The sequence below is a fragment of the Aulonocara sp. 'chitande type north' Nkhata Bay genome, linkage group LG13 (genome assembly GCF_057382095.1).
Source record: "Aulonocara sp. 'chitande type north' Nkhata Bay isolate Kocher_YH1m ecotype deep benthic linkage group LG13, A_spYH_male_GT1.1, whole genome shotgun sequence".
Classification (NCBI taxonomy): Eukaryota; Metazoa; Chordata; class Actinopteri; order Cichliformes; family Cichlidae; genus Aulonocara; species Aulonocara sp. 'chitande type north' Nkhata Bay.
The window spans coordinates 17,905,947-17,916,783 of NC_141356.1; the positions used below are offsets into that span (position 1 = coordinate 17,905,947).

Sequence of the window (10,837 nt, forward strand, 5' to 3'; positions counted from 1 at the left end):
AACACAACTGTTGCTCTCACAGCTTTACACAGAAGGGGGGAAAAACTGCTAAAGGCAGCACATTTTGGTTGAAATATGTTTAATGTTACAAAGAGGCTCATGCCATCTTACAATAAGGTGCTATAACTTATGCCAATTTAAACTACAAGTGCAAAATTAGCAAAATGCCAATCAAAGTGCTTTAAGAGTCCACATGTGGACTAGAGTCCTGGGAGGACAATTTTTGACCTTTTTTTGTTTTAAGTTCTTTTTAAAGCTTAAACAGAACAAATTCTCTACTACTCCACTACACAGAAGGACACAGTTATGACTCCTTGCTCCTAGAGAGCGCCATATAGTTGCAAACAAACACTAAAAGCAGGACAACATATAATATCATGTAAAGAGTTCAGAACCTACACTCCATTGAACTAGAGAGGTGATAGGTTGCAGTATCTCTAATTATTAGATGTCTAAATAGCACAGAATAGTGTTTCCATGACGCGAATCAACAGTGCACACATTTGAAACATGTTGATGTTACACTGTACTTAATGGTAATCTAACCACTGAAATGGAACCAGGAGTGCTGCCTCAAGGACTAAAGATCTAAGTGTTTTTCTTTCCTTCGAATGCTTTTGCGATGCATTGTGATGATTAACCAGTCTTTAATTATTAAGTTGAAGTAGCCAATTCTAGGATGAAGTTGGATGACTGATGTCCTGCCTTGGGAGACCTTGGGGTCGGCAGAGTAGCACAACATTCATTTGTTCCTCTGGGCCTTCTGGGCAGACTTGGTGACTTTACCAGTAGTGGAGACCTTTTTCTCCACACCTTTAATCACGCCGACAGCCACAGTCTGACGCATGTCACGCACCGCAAAACGACCTGCAAAGTGAAGAAGAATAAAAGACGTTTGAGTTCATCATAAAATATCGCATGACTTCAAAGTGGAGCCACGATGCCTTTTGATGAGGGAAGCTCTTGAAACTCTAGGACAGGGGTCACCAACCTTTTTGAAAGTGAGAGCTACTTCTTGGGTACCGATTAATGTGAAGGGCTACCAGTTTGACACACACTTCTCAAATAACAAATTTCCTCAGTTTAACTTAATTATGTGTTATCATTAATAATTAATGATATTCATCTATGTACGGACACTAATTATGTTAATTATTTTTCACCATAATTATAAAGAATGCAATTAGGAAACAAGGTAGGAAACATAAATATCAATATGCAACGCTTTATTTCTATATATCTCTGCAAGTATTTACATTTTGAAGTGATCACTTCTACAACATTTTCACTTACCACTAACAAATTTTAACAAATCATGCACTGTTACATACATTATTTTTGTATGTATGTAACATACAAAAAAATCAACTTTCAAATTTTACAGAACTTTTCACCAAATTGGCAGCATTTTAAAGCAAATTGTCACATGTTACAAACACATTTGTTTTTCAATAATTAAATTCAACTTTGACATGACACTGTAATGTTGCCACTGAGAACATCTAATATGGCTTTCTTTGTCTGTTAGTGGGAAACCTGGCATTGCATGCTGTTCACCAGTGTGTTGTAATCTGGGGTATAACTTGACACTGCAACTCTGAGTGAGTCTTGCAGATGTGCATCGGAGAGGCGTGTTCTGTGTTTGTTCTTGATGAAGTTCATGTCAGAAAAGGCTGATTCACAAAGATAGGTTGAACCAAACAGGCTGGCAACCTTCATAGCTGCTGTGCACACACCACTGTACTTTTCTGTGTCAACAAGGCACCAAAAGTTTGGTGCACCCAGATAGGCTTTGAGGTGGACATCATTTTGCAATGTTACAATTTCGATTTCCACCTGTCCAGCATCCAAGCTGAACATTGAACTTAATTGCTCAGCAATGCATGTTGTGTCCACATTCATGAAAGGATTGGAAACAAATGAGACACATGGCTCAAGCTGATCAAGGTCACAAAACCTGTTCTCAAACTCTTGACCAAGTCGGTTTATGACTTGAGTGTACTTTTCTGCAACTTTGTCAAAAGTCTCAGATGCAGAAGCATTGTCTTTCAGCACCATCTGCACAGAGGGAAAGTGCAGCACCTTTTTTCTCTGTAAATGCACAGAGAAAATGTTCATCTGGGCTTTAAATCCATTTAAAGCACTTATCATGTCAGCAACAGTCTTACCTTTGCCTTGCAGCTCACAGTTCAAATGGTTCAGTTTCCCAGTAATGTCTGTTAAAAACGCAAGGTCAAGTGTCCACTCAGTGTCCTCCAGCAGAGATGTGTCTTCCCCTTTGGATTGCATGAACTCCTTGATTTCACCCAAAAGTGACAAAAAACGAAGCAAAATCCGTCCCCTGCTGAGCCATCGGATTTCCGTATGTAGTAGCAGGTCACCATATTCAGCTGACAGCTCCTCCAATAGCACCTTGAATGTTCTGTGCTGTTTAGCTCTGGAGCGGATGCTGTTTATGATCTTCACGACGGGAGTCATGACGTGCTCGAAGCCGATCACCTTTGCGCATAACGCCTGCTGGTGAATGATGCAGTGGTAATGCATGAAGTTTGGGAACTCTGTGTCACCTTTACAGTGAGCGATGAATCCCGTATGTCGGCCGATCATAGCAGGAGCCCCGTCGGTAGTCACTGATACCAGCTTTTCCAACGGTACCTTTTTCTTCGCGAAAAACTCCTTCACCGCGTTATAGATGTCAACTCCCTTCGTTGTTGTCTTTAGCGGCAGTAGTGTCAGAAGTTCTTCTTTTGTGGAGAAACCATCAAATACCATCCGGATAAAGACCATCAGCTGTGCTGTACTGCTGCTGTCGACGGACTCGTCACACTGGATGCTAAACCAACTGCACTTTGCCAGATCCTGATCCAACTGATCGGCCAAGTTCCCGGACATAGCCGACACTCTTCTAACAATTGTAGTTGCCCCCAGCTGGACATCAGAGAGAGTGGAGATTACATCGTTTCCATATTTCTCATCTTTAAGCACAGTTTTTGCAATTATCATCATTGCTTCTTTGAAAACCTCCCCGTCTAAAAATGCCTTCTTTTTCTTAATCATGAAATGTGTAGCTCTAAATGAGGCTTCGGTTGCTTTTTGAGAGTTTTTCACCGGTCTCGTGAAAAAAGACTGCTGTTTGCTCAAACCTGCCTTTAATTCGCGGGCCTTTTCCGCTCGCAGTGTGCTGCCCTTTGGGTAGTTAGCATGGTAGCTTGTGTGACACGTTCGGAAATGTCTCTCCACGTTGTGCCGCTTTGCCGTTGCCACAGTTGCCCCGCAAATGAGACACACGCATGAATCTTTCACAGTGGTAAAAAACAGAGGTGGGACCAAGTCATTGTTTTGCAAGTCTCAAGTAAGTCTCAAGTCTTTATCCTCAAGTCTCAAGTCAAGTCTCAAGTAATGTCAGGCAAGTCAGAGTCGAGTCTCAAGTCACTGGTGTAAAAGTCCGAGTAAAGTCACAAGTCTGAAATTTTGAATTTCAAGTCCTTTCGAGTCTTTAAAAAAAAAAAAACGAAAAAAAGCATGTTGCAGTTATGCTAAATGTAAATATTAGACCATCCATCCATCCATCCATTTTCATCCGCTTTGTCCGGGGCCGGGTCGCGGGGGCAGCAGCCTAAGCAAAGAGGCCCAGACCTCCCTCTCCCCAGCCACCTCCTCCAGCTTATCCGGGGGAATACCAAGGCGTTCCCAGGCCAGCCGAGAGATATAATCTCTCCAGCGTGTCCTGGGTCTGCCCCGGGGCCTCCTCCCGGTGGGACATGCCTGGAACACCTCACCCAGGAGGCGCCCAGGGGGCATCCTTGTCAGATGCCCGAACCACCTCAGCTGGCTCCTTTCGATGTGGAGCAGCAGCTGCTCTACTCTGAGCCCCTCCCGGATGGCCGAACCTCTCATCCTATCTCTAAGACCATGTAATTTTTAAATCTGTGTTTTTCTCAACACATGACAAAATAGTGAACTTAGAAAATATACACAAATTGTGAAATTGCACCTCTTTAAAATGCAGCTCAATTAAACCTAGCTCCAAGAATAATTTTCACCGACAGTTCTGAGATAAGCTGCATGTTATTCTTGGATGCGGTTGTAGGACTGGCTTTAAAATCGCATGACAAAAATATCATACATAAATAAATGATTTTTTTTTTTAAAAATATCATTTAAAAAAAAAAAAAAACTGCATCACCAACGTAGCCTGGAAAACATTTGCTAGTTAGATGAAGTCAGCTATCTCATCTTAGCATATTTATATGCATATTTATAATCATACGGTTCTTGGAGTGAGTGCATACACTCATGAAGTTTAGTAACTTCCGGTCACTGCAACAAGCCCAGGTACAGTTTACCGACGGATGGGTGCAGGACCTTGAAATGCACCGTGTAGAACGAAAGACCATCGTACGTATCATAAGTTTACCAGTCTCACAAATCGTCGTCATAAATACACATTCGTTAACCGTTTATTAATATAACCTTTGAGCTCAATGGTAATTAATTAGCAGTGGAAATAATTTCTGGTAGCATCACAGAAATGTAGCAGTGACAATAATATTGTATGCTGTAATCGTACTGGGCAATTAGTGATACAAAAAACCTGTTTTATCCTGTGAATAAAAGTATGTGTTTTTGTCAATGTACCATAATAACAGAAGCGAAACGCAATATTGTGTCAGGACAATTCACTATTTATGCACAATAAATAAAGGAGCATAGCGCGACAATTTCTGTTCAGCGCCAGACTTGCTTGTAACCTATATCACCAGTTATGTTAAGAAAAACGACGTATTAACTACAACAGCAGACTGACCTTTGTGTAAATGCTTGGAGCAGACTAACCTGTGAGCTGGAGGGTTCTGGGACGTTATATTTTGTCTTTGAATGGCTGCAATCCAGGCCATCCGTCGCGTCTTTGTTACTTCGGAAACATGGCTCGAACAATTTCTCTTCAACGACGTAATCCGATAACAACCGATCTCTTTACCCGTCGGCTTCCCGTGGCTGTCATGTGACTGGCTATTGCAGTTAATAATACAACAGCTTCTTGACATTTTTGTGTTTCTTTTTATCGCTGTGTAACTGATTTCAATTGAAAGCCTGCGTGCGCTAGTACCGCTTGCCACGAGTTCCCAGAATCCTTTGCGGTTCTACCCGTGAATGACGTCACATTTTCAATCTCTATATAATATGCATGTTAAATTTTATATTTGGGGTGAAATATCAAGTCTTTTCAAGTAAACCGGTTCAAGTCCAATTCAAGTCCCAAGTCATTGGTGTAAAAGTCCAAGTCAAGTCACAAGTCTTAGAACATTTTTTCAAGTCAAGTCTAAAGTCATAAAATTAATGACTCGAGTCTGACTCGAGTCCAAGTCATGTGACTCGAGTCCACACCTCTGGTAAAAAAGAACTCTTCCTCCCATTCACTGTGAAAATTATGTTTTCTTCCTTTTTTCCGCCATGTTTTCCTCATCTCCTCACCTTTGCCTTTGCTGGTCTTCACGGCAACTGTTTCCGTGGAGACCAGCTAGCACTAAATATTAGATCATGATCTAATATTTAATAATAAACATTTTTTTTATATATTATCTCTAACAAATTAACGCCAATGCAATTGTGATTAAAAAAAAATAGCAAGAAAAAATAAAAATAGATGCAGCTTACTGGTAAGTTGTTATGGTGAGCTATTTTTAGAACAGGCCCGCGGGCGACTCATGTGGTCCTTGCGGGCGACCTGGTGCCCGCAGGCACCGTGTTGGTGACCCCTGCTCTAGGAACTACTTGAACTCACCAAGGGGAGGATATTCAGAGAAGCTCTCGACACACATTGGTTTGCCAGGGATCATATCTACAATTGCAGCATCTCCAGATTTTAGGGATTTAGGGTTGTCCTCCAGCTTCTTGCCAGAGCGGCGATCAATCTTTTCTTTGAGCTCTGCAAACTTGCAGGCAATGTGAGCAGTGTGACAGTCCAGCACGGGAGCATAACCTGCGCTGATCTGGCCTGGGTGGTTGAGGATGATCACCTGCAAAGCAAAGGGACAACATCAGTGCCTTATTAATAACCGCAAAAAAAGCTTTCTTGTTTTTTTTTTTATTTCTAGTTTTTCTGCTGTCGTCTTATTTGAACACATTCTTATCTGCCTTGAGGATTGAGAATATAAATAGTTCTGACATTAGATGGAGATGAATTTAAGTCATGTGCTCGTTCTACTATAATTGGATTTTTTACATCCAAATCTTGTATCTACCTGAGCAGTAAAGTTGGCAGCTTCCTGTGGTGGATCATTCTTGCTGTCACCAGCAACATTGCCACGGCGAATATCCTTGACAGATACGTTCTTGACGTTAAAGCCAACGTTGTCACCGGGTAGGGCTTCGCTCAGTGCCTCATGGTGCATTTCTACAGACTTGACCTCGGTAGTCACATTGACAGGGGCAAATGTCACCACCATTCCAGGCTTCAGTAATCCCGTTTCCACACGACCTACGGGGACTGTTCCAATTCCTGCAAAAGAGGTCAGAGTAAAGCAGAGTAAAGCAAACTAAAAGTGTTTCAGTTCTCTACTGAAAAAGGTATGTGCTTTTCCATGTTTTGAAATGTCATAACTATCCTTTATTCCCAAAGTATCTTAAAAGTTTATCCATATGTTATTTGTACACCACTTGCCTCCTATCTTGTAGACATCCTGCAGGGGAAGACGTAGAGGTTTGTCTGTTGGACGGGTGGGGGGCTGGATGGCATCCAGAGCCTCCAGTAGTGTGGTTCCTGACGCATTACCTTCCTTCCTATTTATTTTCCATCCCTTAAACCATGTCATCTAGAGGAAAGAAGGAAAAAATAATAATACACAATTTTATACAGTAATAATTTCAATTCTAAATTAAAATAATAACAGAACATTTTATTGGTTTCTTAACCTCCAGGACATTTTTTGTCACTTTTTAAATGAATGAATGACGCGTCTTGATCTTATGAAGAAGTTAATTTAACTAGCAGAAAGTTGCATTTTATTTTTTCCCTAGCTAACACCACTATGATTCATGTTGAAGAAAAATACTTCTTATTTATATCTATAGCTGCTGAAAGGGAAATTAGAGAAAAAGTTCGCTTTAGATTCTTTGACAGATCATGTTTGAGTTTGTCCAAGAGCTGTATTGAGCTACAGCTTTCTATCCACGGCACCAGTCAAACAAATGAATATTCAAATGATGGGCCACATCCTGGCTTTTGCATAACTATGCTTTGTTTTAGTACTTACATTAGGGCTGGGCTCAAGCATGTTGTCTCCGTTCCAGCCGGAAATGGGTACAAAGGCAACCGTGTCAGGATTGTATCCAATCTTCTTGATGTAGGTGCTCACTTCCTTCACGATCTCCTCGTAACGTTTCTGGCTGTAGTTTGGCTCCGTAGAGTCCATCTTATTGATTCCCACAATGAGCTGCTTCACTCCGAGAGTGTAGGCCAGGAGGGCGTGCTCCCGAGTCTGTCCATTCTTGGAAATACCTGCTTCGAACTCTCCCACGCCAGCTGCCACAATCAGCACAGCACAGTCTGCCTAAAAATGCAGTGGATGCAGCTTTAGTAGGATTCCTCAGTAACTTTGAAATACTACCACTATTGGATGCTAATACTGTAATGTAATGTACTGTAATAATTTCTACACCAAATTCAACATCTACGATAGTCACTAATGGCAACTGAAATACTTCAATGTAATAGCAAGTGATGCACTTTGTGTACACAAGCTTGCAAAAGCACCTTAAAACATGCAATACAGAAGCTAATATACTTCATAGTGGCCTAGCATCCTCATGTTACACACCTGAGAGGTCCCGGTGATCATGTTCTTGATGAAGTCCCTGTGACCCGGGGCATCGATGATAGTCACGTAGTATTTGCTAGTTTCAAACTTCCACAGTGAGATGTCGATGGTAATGCCACGCTCCCTTTCAGCTTTCAGCTTGTCCAGCACCCAGGCGTACTTGAATGATCCTTTCCCCATCTGGGACACAAGCAACACTAACCTTCAAGACTTTTTTGCAAACAATTTAATCTCTTTTAAATTATATAAAACTCAAACAGCTTCTATTGTGTCAATTTCTATTTGATCCGCATGGCTTCTGCCTTAATATGTGAAGAGCGGCGGGCAGTTAAAGAGGTCGTCTTCCTCTCCCGTCTCCTTACCTCAGCAGCTTCCTTTTCAAACTTCTCGATGGTTCTCTTGTCAATGCCTCCGCACTTGTAGATAAGGTGGCCTGTGGTGGTGGACTTGCCAGAGTCCACGTGGCCAATCACCACGATGTTGATGTGGAGTTTCTCCTTTCCCATAATGACTGGAGCTGGCAGAAGTCACGAGGCAGTCTGTCTGCTAAAGCCAGGGTTAAGTTACAGTCAGGAAGCAATGGATTGATGAACTAGCTGTTGTGACTGACATATAGTGAAATGGGCTTGTTGTGAGTGAATAACATATTATTTGATGGTGGAAAATAGCCCAGACTTGTTTGTGTAATTAAACACCATAGGGTTCAACATTATGCTGGCAGAAATTCAAGGTATTGCATGGCTCTGTGGAAAAATACTGGAGTGGGAATCTCAGCTGGTGCAGGAAGAATTTGTAATTACATTAAAATACTGCTCAAAGGAGTAAAGTGAAAGTAACTTGGGCTCAGATTTGCTAAGAAGAAGGCTCTTGATTGTCAGTACGTGTTTTCTTTAGCATCTCAGAAGACTCCGAGGACTAGGGAGGATATCAGTGAACTGCACAGAACACACAACACTCCTCCCTCTCTTACTCTATCCCTCCATCCATCCACACCCCTGCTCTCCTCTTTCACATCCACATGCTTCTCCTGTTCTCACCACTCTGTGCACCAACACATCCAGGTAGCTCAGATGATATTTCACAGCACCATCCTCTTTTTCACAGCCACAGACTCAGTACAGCTTCCCTCCCAGCCAGAATCCACCATTTTGTCAGGTCTAGTCTACTAACAGTGTAGCAGCCATTACTCAGACACTGCAGTGCACTGTGCACAGGTTCACGCAAAGGGAAACAGGTACTGTTAAAGACTCTGTGGGGGTGACGGGGTGATGACCCTGAACATTAGGCTTCACACATGCACTGCGAAGTTTTGTTTAACCAAACCCGTGTGACATATTTAGTCTGAATGCACTCTGCAGCAGGCTGAACGTCAAGTAGCTTAATCCAACTGTAATATGTATCCCCACATGATCTTGCTCAGGTGAACTTAGGGCAAGGACAGTCATCTACATGCGCGCGTTTAACTCATCCTTCACAGATAACGTCACAGCGGCTGCCGCAGTGCGCTTTCACTTCTAAAAGATGGTTAAAAAAAATAAACCTATAGAAACAGAGGGCGGAGCTTCAGAAAAATCTAAAGTATTGCACTAAATCTAATGTCTGAAGGAATTAACGGAAATGTCAACCCTCCGCCATGTTCTGTTATCTGCCCGCTTACTGAAGCCTGGATGCGCATTAACTACCAGCCGCCTGTCCTGCATCACAGTATCCCCACACACAGAACCGCTAAAAATAAAAACAGGCCCAGATAATTGACTGCTGGCATCAAAAAATAAATCGATAAAATAAAGTCCACTTCATGCATTATATCGTGTACTGCGTCGTACCTGAGAGCTGGCCGGTGTCAGGTTGGCTGCAGGCGCGGATAGGCTGAGGGGAGACGCTGATCCGGTTATAGCTCGCAGGACAGGCGGGGGTGTTGCGTAATTGCGCGCACCCGCCGTTGCACAGCATCACAACGACGAGTTAACGTAAACGAGTTTATTATAGGGCACAAATATCAGCATCCATTGTCGGACACACCGGCGAGTTAATATGCGCTTTAATGTCTGCAGAAAGCTTCAATGATCGGTAATTCCCGACGCATAACTTAATCGTGGCTTTTCAAGGGAAGGAAAATGCGCATTTAAAATTCAAGACTTTGCATTCATTAATAATTAGCATAGTATACATAAACAAGGCAGTTGTCGTTATTGTTGCTTTGCTATCATTAGTTGACTTTGAGATATCAGGAATGAGTGACAGCTCCGCTCTTAAAGGTTTGCAGTAAGCAGCAGGTGAAGGGCTCACCTTTCCAGCCGCTCTCTAGTTGGATTAAAAGACGTTATGTGCTTAACGTCTCTGCCAATTACGTTAAAGTGCAGTGGCATTAAAAAATAGCAGTTAAACATAGAGGCGTTAAATGATATTTCCATGTTTTCACTTCCAGGCAAACGTATATTTAGTTAAGCAGTATCACCTTTTAAGGACAATTGTGTGACTATAGAGAATTGACTTAATGGGTGCAGGAATTGAGGGTTAAAAGCAGACAAAACGGTTAACCTGTGCACTAACCTGACTAATTTGTTTGCCATTTTTTCCCCCATGTTTTTTCTCATGAGTATAACTGGCATTTTCCCTGCTCTAAACCCTCACAAATGTATGACTGGTCCCCAAATGTAATCTACTAATCTTTAGAATAAAACAAGTCAAGGCTGAAAACTCAAAGTTTTTTGAGTCTTTTAGGAAATTGGATTGAGAGGATGCTACCAGCGACGAGGATTAGAAATTAGTATAATCAGAGGGACAGCTCAGGCTGAGCGTTTTGGAAATGACGTAAGAGGCAAAAATAAAAAGTAGAGGATAGAAGAGGTTTGTGGGTGCAGTGAAGGAAGACATGCAGAGGGTTGGTGTGACAGGAAGATGCCAGGTTGAGAAGGAGGCAGATGATGGGAGAGAAAGCAGATTAAGTCGCATAGGGCTCGTTTTTAGGCAACTTTGAGCTACTTAAAATTATTAAGTATGTAAAACCACATTAT

At 42.1% G+C, this 10,837-nt stretch overlaps 1 protein-coding gene across 2 annotated transcripts; it reads right to left on the reverse strand.

The window, feature by feature from the left end:
• Nucleotides 1–62: 62 nt before the first annotated feature.
• eef1a1a (eukaryotic translation elongation factor 1 alpha 1a) lies at nt 63–9,820 on the reverse strand. 2 transcript variants are annotated; one of them, XM_086258936.1, is made up of 8 exons: nt 9,647–9,820; nt 8,183–8,366; nt 7,821–8,000; nt 7,257–7,553; nt 6,665–6,815; nt 6,246–6,502; nt 5,786–6,020; nt 63–867 (listed from the first exon to the last, which is right to left on the reverse strand). In XM_086258936.1, the coding sequence occupies exons 2-8, from the start codon at nt 8,324–8,326 to the stop codon at nt 743–745; spliced, it is 1,389 nt and encodes a 462-aa protein (XP_086115062.1). In that variant the 5' UTR covers nt 8,327–8,366; nt 9,647–9,820; the 3' UTR covers nt 63–742. The 2 variants fall into 2 exon arrangements, with proteins under 2 accessions (XP_086115062.1, XP_086115061.1); XM_086258935.1 differs by having other exon boundaries at nt 8,183–8,363; nt 9,647–9,819.
• Between the last annotated feature and the right edge of the window lie 1,017 nt (nt 9,821–10,837).